This window comes from Galeopterus variegatus, unplaced genomic scaffold (assembly GCF_000696425.1).
Source record: "Galeopterus variegatus unplaced genomic scaffold, G_variegatus-3.0.2 Scaffold4112, whole genome shotgun sequence".
Taxonomy (NCBI): Eukaryota; Metazoa; Chordata; class Mammalia; order Dermoptera; family Cynocephalidae; genus Galeopterus; species Galeopterus variegatus.
Genome location: NW_007730223.1, coordinates 96,182 through 117,973, shown reverse-complemented (window position 1 = coordinate 117,973; position 21,792 = coordinate 96,182). Strand labels below are relative to the sequence as shown.

At 39.5% G+C, this 21,792-nt stretch overlaps 1 protein-coding gene across 3 annotated transcripts in view; it reads left to right on the top strand.

Moving 5' to 3' along the window:
- MFSD6 (major facilitator superfamily domain containing 6) overlaps nucleotides 1-21,792 on the top strand; it is a 55,638-nt gene that overhangs the window by 19,553 nt on the left and 14,293 nt on the right. For all 3 annotated transcript variants that reach the window (XM_008586772.1, XM_008586770.1, XM_008586771.1), the window contains exon 2: nucleotides 14,515-14,612. In XM_008586772.1, coding sequence (XP_008584994.1) covers nucleotides 14,515-14,612 — 98 coding nt within the window. The remainder of the gene's footprint in view (nucleotides 1-14,514; nucleotides 14,613-21,792) is intronic.

Below are 21,792 nucleotides of genomic sequence, written 5' to 3'. Positions count from 1 at the left end.
GGGATCGCAACCCTCAGTGTCGCGCCCGTACTGGGGACCGGCAACGGGATCGCAACCCTCGGTGTTGCGCCCGCACCGCGCTCAGCCAGTGAGCGGGAACCGGTCTCCACATGGGATCCGAACCCTCGGCGGGAGCGCCGCCACACTCCCAAGCAGCGCACTCTCCAGTGCGCCACCAGGCCGGCCCCGTTATGTTATTCTTAACTCTGTTAATGAGGATATTTTTAGAAATCTGTTTCAGATACAAGTAGATTATTATAGCAAATCTTTGTGAAACAAGATTTTAAGGTAAAATGATCATTAATTATTGTGTGAAAATGAGCACCTTTTAAATTTCCCTAAAAGGCTTAGGATGAGGGTGGAAGAGGCTCTGCTGACTGTGGACAAGGCAGGGGATGTAACAGCAAAAGCCTCATCGAGTCTTGGTTCTGCAGTTTGCTTAGCTGCATGGCCCTGGCATCTTGGTTAACCTTTCAGGGCCTTGATTTCCTCAGATGTAAAACAGGATTAGTAATAAACTTTGTGTGTTCTATTTCAGAATATTATTGGCAGGAATACATGAGCTACTAAGCAGCAAAAAAAATGCTAAATAATTGGAGAGCATTATAGAAATATTAGCACAGCAGGGGGTGGGGTGGGCATGGTGTGGGGCCTGTATTGAGTGGAGGTCTCAGAGATCACTGACATTGGTGTTCTTTCTTCATTAATGTCCCAAAAAGAGGGACAAGAGTGGTTTGAACAAAATCTATTCAGTTAGAGTTCTCCACTTAAAAAAATAAGAGAACCAAATTTCTAGTTGTAAAAGTTTACTAGTTGACAGGTTTGGGGTAAGAGTTTATAGTAATTGTATTTACACTGTTTTTTTCTTACTTGAAAAATTCATAACATGAATTACACTTCAGACAGAGAAGGTGTTTGGTGTTGTGAGTCGGATCACATTGAATGAAGTCTGAAAGCTAGTGAAAGCTCAAGAAAGAGACAGAGAAGGATTTGTTCCAAAAACCAGTGTTGCTTCTGGGGTGATGAAGACTCTTTGCAGTGGGTTCTGTGAAGCCACATCACAGATTAAGGAATGGAAAAGATCAGAGATCCTTTCAACCTCTTGGTGGGGTGAGCCCAGCTCACAGGGAGCTTCCCAGGCTGCTCTAGAGACCTGCAGGGTTGATGGACACAGACTGTGCCTGTGGTTGGACCATACCCAAGGTGGGGACTCTGGACAGCTCCTTCTCTGCCGTTCTGTGATCTGTTCCCATTGCTCTCCCCTCACAGTCCTGTTTGGTGGGTGGGTGTGCGTGTGCGTGTGTGTGTGTGTACGCGTGCGCGCAATCCTTCCCAAGTTTCTGCTCCTTACCCAGCTAAGCAGTCAACTTTTGATGATTTAATTTCAAAGTCTGCCTGCTTGGGGCAGCCCACATGCAGGTCGGAGGTGGAAATCCTGGCTCACCTTTCTTCCTGCCTCAGCATTGATTCCTGTGGTTTCTGCAGCTTCAGCAGAAATGATCTTTCAGCCCATTTCATCTCATAACACAAAATTTTGCTTCTGACTAATCTTTCTTTTGTGATCCAGGATATTGGACAGCTATTGAGTGGCATTTGCTTTTCTAGTTTCCTCTTACCCTAGACTTCCCAAAGATTTGCCAAAGTTTAAAATGTCAACCATCTTCTAAAGCCAACACAAACATACATCCGACTTCTTTATTCCCAGTGCACAGCTGTGTCCAGAAGGATAACTGCACTAACACTGCCAGTTTCTGTCTCTTCTGATTCAATCTAGAGGTGTTTCTTCAAGCCTTTGTCTAGGTTTCATTTCATGTAGGGACTTTGGAGTAGGAAAACAGCATATTGCTATTATCTACCAAAAGAGCTCCTTAGGGCAAGAGGGCTAAGGACCTTGACCTTCCACTGACCAAGCAACTTTGTGGCCACCTTCCATGTCTCTAGACCTCTCTATGAAATGAGAGGGTTGGAGTTGATGCTATGGCTTCTTTTAGTTCTGACTCTAATGATCTAACTTTCTACTTTGGTTGTTTTAGTATGTGAAAAACCAGTTTTTAGACCTCACCCCTCCCTGTGTACCCCTCTCTCCCAGACTTAGACATTGAACGGTTTTTGCTGGTAAGTCAAAAATGTGCACAAAGACTTCATGCAAACTCATCCAGGCCATGCCATGAGAACAGACCAAGTAACCAGTGATAGGGGATGTGATTTATGATAGCAGTCACTGGGCTCTGTACACAAGTGACTTGAATGGAAGTTGGGACTCAAACTCTTAGACACTTCTCCATGTATTTTCTCAGGCAGAATTTGAAAAAGATGAGACTGTTCTTCCTGAAATATTTTCATTTTGTTGAATGGTAGCTTACACATTTGCACAATGTTTAGCAGTTTTTCTTTACATGCTGATTTGATCTTTTCTAAACCCCTGTAGTGTGACCACTCCTGAGAAAAGCCCACTTCAAGTATGCCTGTGCCATGGATTCCACCACGTCAGCCAGGGTGCGGCCTGTGCCCCACTGTGCTGCCCATTGTGAAAACACATTAATTAGCACTGTTTGTAAAAGCCTTTCGTTTTACATCAGCCACTGGAAAAGTAAATAGCAGTGCCGTAGATAAAGTAAATGAGTCAATAATTGAACTGGGCTGTACAAAATGCTAACAGTCATCCTCGAAGGATACAGCCTCACTCTGTTGCAGAGGGCCTGGGAGCTGCCACTGGTATCACCTCCTCTTATTGCTGATATGTGGCGTAAATGGCTCTTGAGGAAATCACTAGCATCTTTACTAAGTTTTGCTTTACAGTGGGAGTTGTGAGTGACCTTGGAAGGCATTTTCATGGGCTAAATTGTGCCCCTGAAAATTCATATATTGCGGTCCTAATCCTCAGTACCCCCAAGTGTGACTGTGTTTGGAGTTAGGATCTTTAAAAAGGTAGTTAAGTTAAAATGATGTTGTTAGGTGGGCCCTCATGTGTTATGACTTGGTGTCCTTATGAGAAGAGGAGATTTGGACACAGACACACAGAGGGAAGACTAGGCAATGACACAGAAGGAAGGTGGCCATACAAGCCAAGGAGAGGGGCCCCAGAAGAGACCAACCCTGGTGACACCTTGATCTTGGGACTTCTAGCTCCTAGAATTGTGAGAACATAAATTGCTATTGTTCAAGCCACCCAGTCTGTGGTATTTGTTATGGCAGCCCTAAGAAACTAATACAGTCATGTGGGCCTAGCTTCATTCCAGTTTAGAACCCCCTGCCCTAATCCTTGACAGATGGTTACTTAGATTTTGCTTGGCTGCTTTCTAGTGATGTGGAACTTGCTACCTCACAAAGAAGCTAAGATCTTCTGTCACTTGGAACTCTTTCAGTTGAAGTGGCAGAAAACCTTACCCAAAGTGGCTTAAGCAAAATAGGGAATGTATTGTCTGATTGAAAAGTCCAACAAATGGCCTTAGGTGTAACTTTAACCAGGTCTCAAAAGATGCAGTCAGAACATGGGTCTCTCCATCTGTTAGCTCTGTCTCTTATTGGGTAGGCTTCCCCAGGCCTGCTGGAGGTCCCAGACAGCTTCAGGATCGAGTCAGCTGAAAGAGAGAGAATGATATCCTCCCTTAGTTTCTTCATAGCAGCTAAAGCAAGAGCGTCCGTTGTACTGACTGCTCCCAGGTCTGACTTTGGGCTTACATAGAGTAAGTCAGCCTCCTCTTAAACAGAAAAGCCTTTCACGTACTTAAATGTCCCTCCTGAAATTTCTCCAATTCCTTCAGGGCTTTCTCCCAGAACATCTTATCAGGACTCTCTTCTTTTTATTTTCCCCTTCTTATTCTGGCTCCTTTCTTTTTTTTTGGACTCAGACTTCATTCTTACCTTTTGTTTCTCTAGCAGAAACAATAGAAGGAAGTATGGGTAGACTCAGACTTCATTCTTACCTTTTGTTTCTCTAGCAGAAACAATAGAAGGAAGTATGGGTAGACTCAGACTTCATTCTTACCTTTTGTTTCTCTAGCAGAAACAATAGAAGGAAGTATGGGTAGACTCAGACTTCATTCTTACCTTTTGTTTCTCTAGCAGAAACAATAGAAGGAAGTATGGGTAGACTCAGACTTCATTCTTACCTTTTGTTTCTCTAGCAGAAACAATAGAAGGAAGTATGGGTAGACTCAGACTTCATTCTTACCTTTTGTTTCTCTAGCAGAAACAATAGAAGGAAGTATTGGTAGCTGCAAAAAACATACAGAACTGAATGAATATTATTTCTCACTTCTTTACTCTTAGGACACACAATATGTCTCTTATTCTCTGTTATACAGGGATGGGTCAGTGTCCAGCTATACCTGCTTGGTGACAGAGGCTTGGTGGCTTCCAGGGTGTCCACTAGGCTGTGGGAATGCCACTGACTCTTTGAGCTTGTGGCTTGTATGCTAGCTCTTACTCTTCTGGTGAGATAGGCCTGTGGTAAGCAGAACCCTGTTATCTGCTTATGCATATGTGTTTAGGTTCCATTGCACAGTGCTTCAGGAGGCCCCAAATAAACTATAGTCAGCTACTCATTGAACTATTGCTTGTCCACATAAATGACAATATTTATCTTCAACCAGAGCCTGTTAACATTAGTCAAAAATGTTGCCAAATAAGGACACCTATTTTTTTAATAAAAAAACCCTGAAATCTTCCTATTTCTAGGCCTCTTTTATATCAGTTCATTCATTCACATATACATCACTTATCCTGTAGCATAACCAGGTATCTTAAAATAAACACACACACATATAATTATATGTTCATAGTGTATATTTATATCTTGTTCACTACTGTTGTCCTTAGCACTTTGCACAGAGTGTGTTCAACAAATATTTGATAATTGATATTCTATTTAAAGTGTTCATATTTTCCCTCCAGTTTGTGAATATTTATTGAGCGCCTACTGTGTGTCAAGCACCATGGATAAAACTGAGCCAACATGATACAAAAGTCTTCACCCTCCCTGGAGAATACAGTCAGGTTGTAGATGCATGGTTATAACTGAGATAAGTGTTAGGAAGAGAGGCACATGATGCCGTGATCACACATGAAATGGACATGGTATGAGACGGAGCTGAGTGAGATCTGAAGGAGGAGCAGGATATCAGGGCACAGGGATGGGTAGGGACTGTGGCCGAAGGGATCCATTTGGTATCATGTGGGTTGTTGGAGGACAGAGAGCTACGCAGAGAGCATTGTTCCTGATAGGCTACGAGGAAAGATGTTTTATAATAGAATCTTGTTCATGTTGGCAGTTTGGGTTCAAATATTCCCATTGTGTTATATATACTTTCTGATGATCCAAGTGGCTCTTGAAGAAAACAGGCACTTTAAGTCTGTCTCCACAGACCACTGTTTCCTTTGTCTGGAAAGAAAACAATTATGCCAACACTATTCCGTGTGCCTCTCAACTGTTTGCACAACTGTATGGTTTACTCACACCCAATCTCCCAACATATTCAAAAGACAGAAATAATTTTGAATATTAGTTAGGATGTTGTATTGTTGTTAAGTCAAAATATAAACCCAGACAATGATCCCTTCAGGCTGGAGAACCATGGGTCAAACATCATACATCAGTTACTGTGTCTATTTATAGCTACATGAAACATGGTGACTCCTATTCTTTGAGAAAGTAGATAGATACGTGGAAAAATATTTAAAAGGAATACTGAAAGCTAACTAGTAAAGTCTCTCTCCCACCCCTAAGACAGTCCCCCAGTTCCTCTCCGTAGAGACCATAAGTTATATGAGGTTCAAGTGTATCCTTCTAGAGATATTCTGCTCACATGTAAGTGCATGCAGCATATGTAATTTCCTTTTCTGACATAAATATCAGAATACTGTACAAGCTGAGTATCATTTACCTGAAATGCACGGGACCAGAAGTGTTTCAGATTTGAGTTTTTTGGATTTTGGAATATTTGCAGAAGACATACCAGTTGAGTATCCTTAATCTGAAAATCTAAAATGCTTCAATGAGCGTTTCCTTTAAGTGTCATGTCAGAGCTGAAAAAGTTTCAGATTTTTGGAGCATTTTGGATTTTCAGATTAGGGATGCTCAACCTGTACTTACTATTCTGCAGTGGCTTTGAGCTCACTTAAGTATAAAGATGCTCTCTTAGCTGGCCAAATCAGGAATCATTAGTAGTTGGTGGATTAATAATAAAATATAATGACAGGAAAAAACCCCGGCCCGAATGCAAAAGAAACACACCAGGAGCAGGGAGTCAACCAAAGTGTACTAGGCAGGCAAAATGAACAAGCGGGCTGCCCTCTCAGAAGTGGGAGCAGCAGGAGGGAGCGGCGGGGTGGGCCTTTTATATCCAGTTAGGCTGAGCTGGGCTGTTCCTATTGGCTAAGAAGGAAGGGGAGGGAAGCCAGTGGGGTTTAAGCTGAGTTGGGATTTTTCTATAGGTAGAAATTCGCGCACGGGAAGGGGATGTGGTGGTAAGGGGAGTCGGGGTGGGCCTTTTATATCCAGTTAGGCTGAGCTGGGCTGTTCCTATTGGCTAAGAAGGAAGGGGAGGGAAGCCAGTGGGGTTTAAGCTGAGTTGGGATTTTTCTATAGGTAGAAATTCGCGCACGGGAAGGGGATGTGGTGGTAAGGAAGAAGGGGCAGGGTTTTTTTTGTGATTCTCAGAAAATGTGCTGTTCTAGGGACCTGAAACTCTCCACAGCCATTTTGGGTGTTCCTCCCATCTGCCCGCCACCATCTTAGACATCGGCTAAAACATAATTGCCTAACATATAACCTATTCACATTTTAAAATATAAAAAATGTAAAAATGTTTGCCAGTCTTTTGATTAGAGCCAAACCTTTTCTTTGAAAACACTTCTGCTGATTGGGGTTAAATCATGCCAATTTTCTCAATTTGTTCATGCTGCTATAACAAAATTCCTGAGACTGAGTAGTTCATAAATAATAGAAATTTATTTTTCACAGTACCTTAAAAGCTGTGTCCTCACAAAAGGGGGAAACAGCTCCTTTGCACCTCTTTTAAAGGTTATTAATCTCATTCATGAGGTCTCCACCTTTATGGTTTAACTACCTTCTAAAGACCCCACCTCTTAATACCATCACATTGGTGATTAAGTATAACATATAAATTTTGGAGGGAATACAAACAATCAAACCATAGCACCTATAATCTGTGATTTCCACCAGTTTTGATTTCTTTAGTGTGGACCATGAACTTGAAACTTTCAAAATAATCTGAGAGAAGTCTCTTAGTTTTGTTTTGTTTTTTTGTTTTTTTTTTTAAATTTTAATCCAAAATCTTTTTTTTTTTTTTTTTTTTTTTTTTTTTTTTTTTTTTTCCATTTCCAGCAACGGATCGCAACCCTCAGTGTTGCCCCCGTACCGGACCGGGGACCGGCAACGGGATTGCAACCCTCGGTGCTGCTCCCGCGCCTCGCTCAGCCAGTGAGCGGCCGGTCTGTATGTGGGATCCGAACCCTCGGGTGGGAGCGCCGCCGCGCTTCCCAAGCGGCGCACTATCCAGTGCGCCACCGGGCCGGCCCTTAATCCAAAATCTTTAAGGCCTAATTTGATAGTGGTCCCCCCGCCCCCAGTTTAACTCTTTATTGTTACACGATTACCAAAAAGTGTACAACTCACTATACAAACTCAGTCTTAGACAGTGAAGGATCCTGTAATCACAAATTTCCAAGATAACCATTGTTCATGGTTTGGTGTCTCTCTCCTTCTAGATTTATTTTTGTACTAATACAACTTGAATACGGATACTGATTGATTCCATATTGAATATGGAATACACACACATTTTATGAAGAAATAGGAACAGGGTAGCTGTTGTTTTAAGAGACTCACTTAGTGGTTCTCAACAGGATACGTTTAGAAATGGGGGGGGGGCATTTTTAGTTGTTTCAGAGACTGGCATTTAGCATCCAAAAGTCTTGGATCCTAAACATCCTGCACTGAACGTGTGGGTCCCTCACAATAAAGAATTAGACCATCCAAAATGATAGTAGCCTGCTGAGAGACACTATTTTCATGATAGCAGTGCTTCTTTTTGCCCTCATATTTTATCAGTTTACATAAGATTATATTAAATTGTTATTATAAATTCATTGACTACCTGAGCAAGGCAGGTTCTTTACAAGTACAAAGATGAAAAAGACATAGCCCTTGCCTCCCAGGAATTCACAATCTTCTGTGTGCAACAGTTGTAGACTGTGACAAATCCTTTAATGGAAACAGAGTGTAACAGGAACAGGGGGAGACAGGATCAGTTATACCTAGAGACATTTCAGAAGGTTTCTTGGAAGGGACGATCCCTTTCAGCCAAAGGACGTTCTCAATCAGGGGTACCAGTGCCCAAATTTGAATCTTGAAAAAAAGGGAGAGAGATGTCATCGTCTCTGCCACTGCCAGGTAAGTGCTTGGTCTGAAGATGAAATGTGACAGCTCCTGCCCACGTGTTACTCAGGTCACTGATTCCGTGGCCATTTCTCCTCCCCTCTGTCTGCTTTTGCTACATTATAGCCTTAGAGGAGTACAGCATGAGTGTAGTTCAGGCCACATACTTGAGCTGGGAATCCTAAGGAATGCTGGCTATGATTCTTCCAAACCAGCCAGCCCTGGAGGTGGGACACAGGATGTCAGGACATGCCACAGAGAGGACAAGAAACGGGAGGGAGGACAAGAAATTCTAGACAGTTATAGTAAAACCCTATTCAGCTAGACAGGGGCAGAGAAATTCTGGCCTGACATCCACAGTAATATTTTATCTTGGAGGTTGGCTGGGAGGAAGAGTATAGGTATGAGAAAACAAGTTTTCTAGAATAAAATTTAACTCTTTCAAGGCCTAAACCTTGTATTTTAATTATTTTCTAAAGAGTTTGGATATATCTTTTCTACCATCTTGAACTGACTATAGAGAACACCACCTGGTCTAGAAAGACATCTTTGACAATATCTGAAGGACTGTTTTTACTGGCAAGTGTATATAGCCCATAAAAGGATGATCTGGGAATGATGGAACCCAACCTAAGGGTGAGACCAAAGCCGATTCATTTATGAGGCAGACTGTAGACTATGCTCCAAGTTATCTAGTATGAGGCATCTTCAAAGAGTTCACGGAAAGATTCACATTATCTTTTAATTCCATTTTTCTGTGAACTTTTTGAAGTACCCTTGTATTAATAACCAATTCTTTCTCATTAGGAGCTGATAAAAACTCTAGCCAGGTATAGCTGAGGATAACCTGTTTGAAATCTTGTTTTGTGAATCTTGGTTAGTTGCTAGTTTATCTTCAACTCCTGCCCTGCCCTTCAGTCACACCTGTGTGCACTGGAATACATGCGTCTTTGAGTGAGGGCTTGTAACCCAAACTGCTGAGAATCTTCAGTCTCTATCTGTAAATACTCCACTTGATTGATAAAAACAGTCTTCACCCAGGACATTTTGTTTTTATCCAGTGCTTTTGTGTGTGTGTGTGTGTGTTTTTTTTTAAAGAACTTTTGTTTCTGCAACAGAGACTTTTGCAAAATATTTGCTGCCCATAGGGCTCTCTGTGGTGTTGCTCTTTTGTCTCTCCGATTTGAGCATTGTAGGATAATCCTGCTTAGGTCTTTCTTTGCTTAGGTCTGTGTTGTCTCTGGAATAATTTCCACATTGGATCTGGACTGAAAAATCTCATTTATCTCTTCATAATTCCTTAGACTATGATCCTTCTTGTATCTTTCACGCACCTTATCTGGCCACAGATGCTTGCCTTTCTGTGGTTAGTGAAGCCTTCCTTGCTCATTTTGTTCCCTCTGCCTGTGATGCTCTTCTGCCTTCTTCGTCCAACTACTACTAACCCAGGTGTCCCTGAACTCCTAGGGTTAGCTAAGGGCCTCTCCTGTGTGCTCCCATAGTACTTTGTATGTTTCTGTTAGAGTATTATTTAACTTACATGTTTATGTGTTTGTCTCCCCACTAGGCTGAAAGTTCCTTGAAAGCAAGGAGGATTTCTTCTTCATTTTTATTCTCCTTGAGCCCAGCACAGTGTATGGTACATGGTCGTATCTCAATAAATGCTTATTGAGCAAAATTCATGTTCATTGTGCTTTTGAGTGTCTCTTGGGGGGCACTCAGCCATATTATAGTTGGTTAAATTGAGAAAAGTAGGGCATCGTAACTAATGTACACTCTGTTAGGAATTGCAGAACTAGTCATTAATTGTATCTACATCGTGAACACTGTTGAAAAAAATTGCTGTTTTATTATAACCACCAATCAACTTAAACTGCTAATACTGTGAATTGTGGTTCTGTAAGAAATTAGAATGTCATGACCATATTTTCTCCTACTCCTGCATTTTGCTCAAATACAGAATCAGGGTGTTTGACAAGTGATTTGAGTTTTCCATGGTGTAGTGTTTTCAGCTAAATCGTTTGCTCCTTACCAGTTGTGCTCCTCTTCATAGATAACTTCACTTATACCAGCCACCTGTTCTAAAATTACCTTTGTCTCTTGCCTGCTTTTATTATTTATTGACATCCTGTTAGGAAGTAGGAAGGTGATGTTTCTTAGCTTTATTATTATAGGTGTTCAGTAGGTATCTGTTATCTCACTGAGAGGCATTTTTCAGACTATTCTCTATTTCCAGACCTCAATGCCCAGGAAATTCTAGGACCCTGCACATGTGCTTTATATTCAGCAGTAGGTATCTGTTATCTCACTGAGAGGCATTTTTCAGACTATTCTCTATTTCCAGACCTCAGTGCCCAGGAAATTCTAGGACCCTGCACATGTGCTTTATATTCAGTATAAGGAAGAATCTGGTTGTCCAGAGGATGATCTAGTAAAACATATTATAAATTCCTTTTTATCAGCAAATCCTTAATTTCATGAGAGTAAATGTATTAGTTTGCTAGGGCTACCATAACAAAGTACTGCAGACTGGGTGGCTTAAAAGACAAATTTCTTTCCTCACAATTTTGGATGCTAAAAGTCCAAGATCAAGGTGTCATAAGGGTTTCTTCCGAAGGCCTCTCTCCTTGGCTTGTCTTCACCTGGTGTACCCACCCCGCCCCCATGTCCTAATCTCTGATAAAGATACCAGTCATATTGGATTAGGACCCACCCATACAACCTTATTTTACCTTAATTACCTGTTCAAAGGCTCTATCTCCAAATACAGTCACATTCTAAGAGACTGGGGGTTCAACATATGAATTTGGGGGCAGGTGGGGAGAGACACAATTCAGCTCATAACAGTGAATAATATAGCGATTGAAATATCCCACTCAGATATTAAAGATATTCCTAGATTGCTGAAATGCTTTTCAGTGACTTTTCAATAAATATATGTTTCCTTCTTTGCCTTTCCATAGCTCCAAATGCTGCTTGCCTTTCTGGTCATAATTTTACTCTTGCTGATCTCTTGAAGTCACGGGCCTCCCCAGAATGGCTGGTGAGGAAGGAATATCAGTGCTGCTCTCTTTTGGAATTCTGGGATAAAAATTTTGTCAGGAAACAAAAGCGTACTTGAATACTTTCCTTTAACCTAATAATAATAGCAATAACGATTATGATGATAATGGAACATTTATTGAATGCTTTTTGGGGGGTGTGTCACTGGGGTGTAACTTGCACAGCAAACCTGCAAAGTAGATGTTATTGTCCCTACTTGATATATAAGGAAACTGAGTCTCAGAGAGATGAAGTAACTTGCCCTGGACACTTTTTATTTTTCTATTTCTTTTTTAGGGCACCTGTTTGGTTCTAAAGGACTGTCAGTTGTGAGATTAGAACGTAGGAAAGAAGTGAAGGATGCATGAAGTTCATAGCCACTCAGCTTTTTGGTGGCAGTCTGAGAACAAAGGGTCCCAGAGCTATGGACCAGTAACTCCAGTGACTAAGTTCCACACACGTAGATGTCTGAAGGCATAGCACAATCTACCTCTTAAACTGGGTCGATTGACTGTGGGTTACTTTAGGCCAGGAGCTTTGGACTATGGCATTGATTGAATAATGGTTGTCATGACAACCTTCATTCAGAGGTGGGCTCAAAAGAAAGCTTCAGGATAGGCAATATGAATGCTAGGAAGGTAGATTACCAAATTTGTTTTATTATGGGATTATAGGAAAGTATTACTGGGACAACTTGGAATAAACTAGATCAGTGGTTCTCCACCCTCACTCAGTATCAGAATAACCCAGGGAGCTTTCAAAAGCACAACACCTGAGTTTTGCCCATAAAGATCTTTATTGAGATGGGTGTGGGCCTTGACATCTGTAATTTTAAACAGTTACCAGAGTAAATCTGATACACACCCAAGGTTAAAAATTAATGAGCAAGGCCAGCGGTTGGCAAGCTATGGCCGACTGGTCAAATCTGGCCCACTGCCTGTTTTTGTATGGTCCATGAACTAAGAATTATTTCTACAATTTTTAATGGTTGAAAAAAAATCACAAGAATAATAATATTTTGTGACACATGAAAATTATACAAAATTTAAATTTCAATGTTCATAATTTGAATTTTATTAGAACACAGTCATGCTGATTCATTTACATATTGTCTGTGGCTGCTTTCATGCTACAAAGTGAGTTGAGAAGTTGTAATAGAGGCCATGTGGCCCACGAAGCCTATTTACCATATTGCCTTTTATAGTAAAATATTTTCTGACCCCTGAGTTAGGCTAATTAGAGATCATCCACAGAGCTGGTTTAGAACTTAAAAAGGAGGCATAGGTTTGTGTAACTTGTGTGTTGCATTTTAATTCCCCATGGGTTTTTTTTTTTTCCTCTCTTAGCAGAGGGAGATTGATAGATCTGTAGCAAGTTTTTTTCTTTTTTCTTAAGTTTACTTTTACATAATTGATTGTACATATTTCTGGGGTACAGCCTTGAATGTCAATACCTGTGTGTAGCAAGTTTTTTCAGCAAAATTTTTATCAAACAGGATTGAAACAAAGAACATAATAGAGTCATTAAAAGAGTCTATAGAACAAGATGGCCCAGAGAGCTTTAATAACTGACTGACTCCTAAGTCCCTTCTGACATCCATTTCCTATTGCATCTTCACTCCCTCACCCCTGCCCCCCTTTTTTTGTCTTTTCCCCATCCTTCTGTTCCATATTTATGATTGACAGCTGGGTGCCTAAGAGCATTTCCTTTCCTTGATTCAGTGTTGGGAAAAAGGGAAAGGGAATGGTATTTATAGGAATGATTTTAATAGAAAAATATAGTTAAGCAAGATTAGGAAAATACCACTGATTGTCATGTTGGTTTACTTCTTTTACCTTCTACTTGCATCCACTTGGATTCAGAAAGCAAAAAGACATTAAGGTTAGGAAAGTTAACAGAAAATGGAAAACAACTGAGAAAGATAAATCCCTAACATCAGGCTGTGTTTTGTACAGAAGAGCAGCCATTATTTCCTTCCAAACCAGCCTGTCCAGTTCACAGTAATGATCCTAATCTTATGCTTGGGCGCACCACTTTAGGCCTCTGCTTATTTTGTGTTTACTTATATTTTGATGGTGGGGGCGGGAGGAAGCAAGAGGTTGATACGTATTTGCTGGTTTTGTAAGCATATGATCCTATGGACCTTTTTAGAAATAATGAACATGTATCTGTTGAACTGATAGGAAAAAGTATTTGATTTCCAAATACAGATGCTCCTCAATTTATGATGGGGTTATGTCCCAATAAACCCATTATAAATTGAAAATATCATAAGTCAAAAATGCACTTAATATATCTAACCTACCAAACATCATAGCTTCACCTAGCCTACCTTAAACATGCTCAGAACACTTACATTAGTCTACAGTTGGACAAAAATAATCTAACACAAACCCTATTTTATAAGAAAGTGTTGTACATCTCATGTAATTTATTGAACACTGTACTGAAAGTGAAAAACAGAATGGTTGTACAGGTACTTGAAGTGTGGTTTCTACTGAATGAAAAATCCTGAAGTTGAACCCTTGTAAATTGGGGACCACCTGTAGTTTATTATTAATTATTGGATGATAGTTTTCAATGACCTAGAGATTCTCCTTGTGAAACTGCTTGGTGTCTTGGGTATTGTAAGCAAGGCCACATTCACAGTAACGTTCTCATTTTTATCCTGTCCTCCCCCATCATAGTACAGTGGCTACAATCCCAGGCATATTTATCCTACAGCCACCTGGAAGGAAGCCAGTAATGCCATTACAGATGGCAGTGTGCCCAGATTATCTTAGAAAAGCATCATCTCTGCTACTAATTAAGTTTCAGGAAGGGTGATGTTCGTTTTTCTATTAACAAGCATTTTGGAAAGGCTGAGAGCAGATATGTGAGAAGCAATCTTCTTCTTATCTTCTTATCTTCTAAATTCATGGTTAAATTTAATTGTCCTGCTCCTAAGTTTGGAACACTGCGTGCTGGATGGTGGATGGTTTGGGGAGGGTAAAAAGTAGGTAATATTTGCAAGCTTTGTATTTCATTCTGGGGCCTCACTTTATTTTCCTTTTTTTTTTTTTTTTTAATAGGGTTCTATACATTGGCCTGGCCTGTAATACAGCTCGCTATATTTATATTTCCTACCTGGAAAATGCCTGGACTGTTCTCCCCATGGAAGTTCTTCAAGGTGAGTAAACAGCTGGAATTAGAATTACTTCTCTACCTGAGTTATGACTGTATAAAAAAAGCCCAGTGCCCTTCAGCATTGATTCTACAAAGGAAGGGTGGAGCTTCTTTTTTATATGATTGAAGTGGTTGTGTTAAGGGAGAAATGACGTCAGGGGGGCTGGTTCCTCAGTTACCCTGAGAGCTGTTCTATGTTGAGCCAAACAAAGCTGGATATGACCCACACCCTTGTGATTAAATAAAGAAAGAGGAACTCTAAAATAAACTATGTGCAATTGTTAGACATCTAAATGTAGTATTTAAATATAAAAGAACTTATCTTTTAAAGGTCTTGGTGTTTTTATTTTTGTAGGTTAGCTAAACTCATTTTAAAAAGACTGTTGCCATAATTATTTTATCAGTTACTTTTATCACATCTGGTGATTTATAATTAAAGCTTTATAGTCACACTATTGTTTTCCCATGAACCTTTTAAACTTTACTCAAATATCCTGACTTGAGTTCCTTTCTTTGCTTCAGTGTACTGTTTCCCATCGAGATATAACTCTGAAAAAATTTCTAGGAGACTCCTGTCATGTAAGCCATCAGGCTTCTAAATGATTAATTATACTAAACAGTCTGTGATTATATACAATTTCATTAGCTTTATAGATTGCCATTGTTATTTTCCCTAATCCTAAGGATCCAAATGAAGTATAATCAACATAATTAATTTCTTGTCATGATGAAAGATTGAAGATTTCAATCTTTTAGGATAAGATTCACAATTACCCATCTAAACAGAGTGTACAAAATGCAAGCTCCTTAACCAAATCCAGTAGTGACAATGAAAAAAAGAACTTATCCTAAATGAAAGGGGATATAATTTATATTTACCTTATAATTATAAAATTCAAATGTATGCACACTTTAAAGGTGCTTTTCTTAGGTCTCATGCAATGGTGTAATAGGTGAAAGGAGATTTTGTTTACAAAAATACAGAAAATGGAAATTTTTCTTATAATAAGAAATTATTGTTTGTAGTAATTAGAACTCTGGAAGGGTCTTGAGGTGAAGCACACATCTCAGCATTGTGTTATTTAAGAATAACAAAGTACTAAACATGAACTGCAGGAAGGAATCGTGCAATAACAAGGTCTATGCAACACAATTCTTAGGATTTCTTACCTTTAGTTACTGTTCTATCCTTGCCTGGTTTAATTGCTTTATTTATTGGTGTGCCACTGTGTGCAAACTCTATAAATAAAGATTTGTATGCCTACAGAAAAGAAAGCATATTGTAATAATATATGCATATATCCTTTTCTCCTTTTAATTTAATATGAATTACATGGAAAAGGACAGTTTGGGTGACTCAAGAAAGAGTATCCGTGAAATGGTTAAAGGAACAACAGAAGAATTACATAAGAGGGGAAAATAAATGCTGTTATGAATTTAAAAATTCTTTTTTTCCTGTTAGTTTATTAAAGATGTATTAAATGGCTACTCAGAGCCAGGCAGCTTGCTGGTTGCTGGGAATGTAATAAAGAAAAATTAACTCAGGCCCCAAGGTCTCACCATCTGTTCTGGAAGCCAGATGTGTAAACATATAATTACTACACAGTGTGTTAGATGGAATCATAGAAAAATGTACTAGGTAACAGACAAGGAGCTTGGTGGAGGAAATAATTAGCTTTTGAAGTAGGGTGTGGGAGGATGAAATTTTATTGAAAAATTCTGTAAGGAAATCACATAGCTGGATTTTGAAGGGCAGATAGGAATCCAGCAGGTGGTCTAAAAAGTGTGGGCATTCTGGCATAGGAAAGAGTCATATGCCAAAGCACAGAGGAACACAGAATGGTATCTTCAGAGAACATAAATGGTGTGCTGTGGCTAGGGCTCAATGCATTTATCTTTTCAAGCTGCCAACCCAGGACATATTTTTATAATACTTGTATGCACCTCAGGGCGTATTATCTATCCTAGGATTTAGGGAGCTGGCCGTGTTCTGAATCTAAACAGGAATTTTGCTTCCCGTGGCAGGCTACAATTCATACTTCTGTTTCATTTTATTTCCCCCTGTGCTAGTTACTTATCTGAAGCATGCGAAAAAGAGGATCTGTAAATAAAGTCATCTAGTCCAACAGAGGGCTCTGTGACCAGTTTCCACAGAGCTCTTTGTTTCAAAAGTTAGAGGAGATGGTTTCATTCCCTGACAGAAGTGAGTGCTGAGTATTTCGGCTGTACAACAAAAACAAAATCCCTTGCCTTTGTTTGACCCATGCCCACCCCACAGAAAACAGTGGATCATGCATGTGGAATAAATCCTGTGTCACAGGATACACTTCTGACCAAAAAGGTTTGTTTTGCTAGTCTGGATTCTTCTACCTTTACAAGTCTTGTCCAGAAGCCTTTAAATTCCCTGTGCTTAAAGGAGACTTACTGTATCCTAAGTAGTCGCAGGAAATGATTATAATAAAACTGAATGATTTAATTATGGGACAAGCCCACTGTCACAATAGATACTCCTTAATTTCTTGACTGGAAATGTTTACCTGATGATTACTAAAGTCTTGGGAAGGGGAAGGTTGGGAAGTGGGATGTTGTCCCTCATTGACGATCTTTGACACTGAACAAGCAACAGCACGTCCATTCTTTGATTCCCAACCAGCCCCACACAAGAGGGTCTTCTTAAAAAGATGTAAGTGAGGTCTGTCTCTTCATCCTTTCACTTCTTCATTCCCACACGATCATGAGAACTAGTACTACCTGAAGGGGAGGACACAAGAGATGTGCTCTATTCCCTGTCTCTAGTGCCCATCCCTTCCTTTTTTGAGTGGCATGTAACTAATGGTGGAGTGATTAAGTGCTAAACTAAGTAACACAGTCCATAATGAGAACAATTCAGAAAAGTGAGAGCTAAGTGTGTGATGCAGTTGTCAGAAAAGGATTCCTGAACCAGAAGACATTTCTAATAAATTCTAAGTCGACAAAATAATTTGTATTTTGAAGAAAATGTTTTATAAGAACTTTTGGTAATGGTAAAACATGGGGTGGCACAGAATAATATTGCTCTATTACAATTTATAAGGCAACGAATGGCACCATATAAAGTAGCAGAGGACATATTTCTTGCCCAAAAGGACTCTTCAACTTATTTTAAAAAGAGACGGTGGGTCTAAATGCCTAAAAGCATTGCTGGATGGTGGTGGTGGTGGTGAGGAACTAGTTTATATTTATTTTTCGAGATTTCATTTAAAGAACCCATAGAAATTTTCTCTTCTACTTTTATACAAAAAACATTTAAACCTTCATGATTGCAACCAGGAATATAGACATTGGATAAAAATCAAGCTCAATTCATTTGTTATGCTCCTTCCTATGCGGATATTGGTTGTGAATCCTAGCAAAACTCAGAGATGAATGTGATTGAGATTATTCTTGCTATTAAAATGCATTTGTGGAGAGTAAAGCCAGCCCAGGGGCTGCTATAACTAAAGAAGTCCTTTAGAGTCACTTGAATGAATGGCTTCAACACTGAGGGAAGACTGAGGTCTGGGTCAGCTGCCTGTCTGTAGGATATTCTACCAGTGGGAGCTGGGTTGAGATTCTGATGAAAGATGGCTTTTTAATGTCACCAATAGGAGGGCTTGAGCTGGCATTTATGAATCCTTACTCTGTCTTATTTAGCTTGCCTATTCAGCTGAGTAGGAACCGTGTTTTTCCTTCTCTTATGTTCTGCTCTAAGAGCATGAAGAAATTGTAAGAGGATTATTATGCAGCCATTATCTGACAGTGGAAATTCTAGACATGATTCCAATCTGTTATCATTCATATTGGAAATTTTCTGTCTGGCCTAACCCTTGAAACACAAGTAGCTTGCTACATGGATATGTAATGTAAACAAATGCCCTACGTTAAGCATTTAATTGATAAATTGGCATACGAAAATCATTAGTTACTGTTAAAATTAATTTTTAATCAGAATAGTCTTATAAATTGTAATACAGCAATTTTTTTCTTTGCCACCCCATGTTTTACAGTTACTGAATGTTCTTATAAAACATTTTCTTCAAAATAGAATTTCTTTTGTCCATTTAGATTTCATTAGAAATGTCTTCTGGTCCAAAAATCCTTTTCTGGCAATCACATCCCACATTTAGTTCTAGTTTAGCACTTAATAGTCCCCAATTATTTTACAAATACTAGTTTTATTTCCTAACTTAGTTTAAACCCTTGACCACAAGGATCATGCTTATGCTTTTTGAATTCAGAGATATACAATAGGAAGATATATTATAAATGCTTGTTATTTGATTTTACAGTCCTCTGTATCATTACTATAGTTGGTGTTTTCTAATTTTTAAATCTCTGGAATAATATGGGAAATTCTATCTCAAAAATTTATATACATCTGAAGAAAACTTGAAAACCCAATTTAAAAGCTGAACCTTCAATATGATAGCTCTTCCTAGGATGACATCTTGCCATCTGTGGCACATCTCTAAAAACATCAGTGTATTTTGATCATGTACTTACATTCCCATCTCATTCTCTATGCCCACCTCAGTCTATAAGTTAGTTCAGGCGGCTTACCAAAATGTGCAATAATCTAGAAACCGTAAAGTGCTTAGGTTTGAATTATACTATCTAGGTTTGAATTCCAGCTTTCCTACCTATAAACTCTATGTCTTTGGGCAAGATGCATAATCTCTCTAAGCCCTCGGACTCTTGAGCTATAGAAGAGGTTGATAAGAGTATTCAGTAAACTAATCCATGTAAAGTATTTAGCCCAGTTCCTGACACATAGTTAGCCTCTAATAAATGTTAGATAATATACAATAACAAAAAAGTAATATAAATCATAAGTAAATAAAAATCAGGACCAGGGGAAATGTAATTTAAGAAATTCTGTTCTAAGAGGTTAAACTGCAATTATGCATTACAGCCTGGCCATAAATTAGGCTCTGAGGCCTGGTAACCAAAGCATAAGGGAAGCATGATTAGTCAGAGCACACTGTTCTTAAAAGTTATCTTTGGGGAAGTGAAATTTTTACTGACTTTGATATAAAAGCAATTCTCATGTATGGCTTCATGTGGGAAAACACTGAGTATGTAATATACAGTACTGCCAAGTCCTGACATTAAACACACTCATTTTGGGTGATAGCCTCCTAAAATCTGATTTAAGGTATGCCAAAGGCATAATGCCAGCATGTAAAATTCATGAAGATGAAGGTGAAGGCTCCAAAAACATTGTTGCATCAATTATAGGCTTTTTTTTTTTTAAAGCAACTCACTTCTTTTTTTTAAACTTGCAAGTTAAGCGTATAGAAAAGGCCTACTATTTTATTTCCTCTGTCCGCTTTTACTCATATATGGGACTTGGAAGTTTTCTCCAACCTTACTGTATGAGTCCGTTTCTGTTGCTTATAACAAAATACATGGAACTTGGTATTTTATAAAGAAAGTGAAATTTATTGCTTACAGTTTCTGAGGCTAGGAACTCCAAAGTTCATGGAACACTTCTGGTGAAGGTCTTGGTGTGGCTTCAGTGACACAAGGTAGACATGGCAGAAGCACAGAGACAGACTCTCCTCTCACTTCTTTTAAAGCCCTCAGAACTATGCCCTGACCACCATTTTAAACCCATTCACTATGGCTTGGTCCTAGAATCTAATCACCTCTTCAAGGCTCCACCTTTCAATTACCATAATAGGATTTCCCACCCTCTTAACAGTCACAGTGGGGGCCAAGTTTCTAATACATAAATTTGAGGGACACAATTCAAGCTTCCGTGAGTTTTGGTGGATGTAATTGAATCCGCTACACTTACCTAGCGTTCCTTTTATCCATAAATGCTTTCTTTCTTACATCCCAACATGCAGACCAATGTCTACCTAGTTTCAGTACAGTGTCCTTTTGTTCAGCTGCTGTTGTGTCAAGCCCTGTGCTGGGTGCTGGATATGTCTGTTTTCCTCAAGGAGCTCAGCGTGCTCCTCTTTCAGGTAAACCTTGCCCCTTTTCACTTACCAGGTTATAAGCTCCCTGGTGGCTGGGGACACTTTTTGTATGTTGTAATATTCTCAAAGTATAGCAGGGTATGAGAGAAATTAAGCATTTTAAGGTATAGATGCTCAATGTTGTTGAATGAATGCATGAAGGAGATTATTGCAGTGCTGTACAGTGGTAGATATGGGAATGCTGGCCTTTAACAATAATTGATACGTGGCTTATATAAAGTCTTTCATGCTGCTGCTTCTAGGTCCATCGCTCTCTGTAGGCTCCTTTGCTATTTTAGGAAGGTCCATTGTTGTTGGTAGCCCCAAGTCTAGCAGAGAGACTGGCTTGCTATTCACCTATTTCCTTTTCTTCATGGACATACAGCTAGACTCTATCCCAGCCTCCTATACAGTTAAATATGACTGTGTGGCTGATCCTAGCCAGTGGAGACTGAGCAGAAATTATGTGTGTCACTTCTAAACCTGACCCATAAAATGTACATGTGCTATCCTCTTCTCCCTCCTCTGTCAGCTGGATATCCATACCTGGGGTAACCAGGTGTTGAAGATGGCAGAGTCTCTGCAGCCTGAGTCTCTGAATGACTGTATGGAGCATAGCTGCTTCTCCTCCTGTCTCATGCCCATTGGATTTTATGTGAGCAAGAAAAGAAAACGTCTAATGTGTGAAAACACTAAGGTTCCAAGGTTTATCTGTTACAATAGCTAGCATTAACCAATACAGACTCTTTTTATTGCCTGCCCAATGGAGGCGTTTTGTTAGGAAGAACAGTCTTTTATGATTTTCACCAGGTTCATCTTTCAGAAGCTTTTTTTAATCTCAGCATTTGAGAGGTACACTAAACTAATTCAGATGTATGCTTTGGTCTTTCAGTGGAAAACGTTTGTCACTGTTGATTCTGTGTGCCAGGGCTAAGGGGATACTTTATGTTTTGTTCAGTGAGCATAAGTGGCAGAAGCAAGAAAAACAAAACAAAACAGTCCTAGTTCCCCAGTACTTTAGTTGTCAGTCCTCATTCCTCCCAGCCAATATGATGAGATTTCCCCAAGCTAAGCAGCATTTTACAAAGAGCAGCTGTCTACGTGAGAAGAAAGGATTTTTTTTTCTAGCTCATACATGCCATTTATTAGAGCACTCTTGTGGACCAAGACTGAACAATTTTGAAATGCATGTTGCAGAAT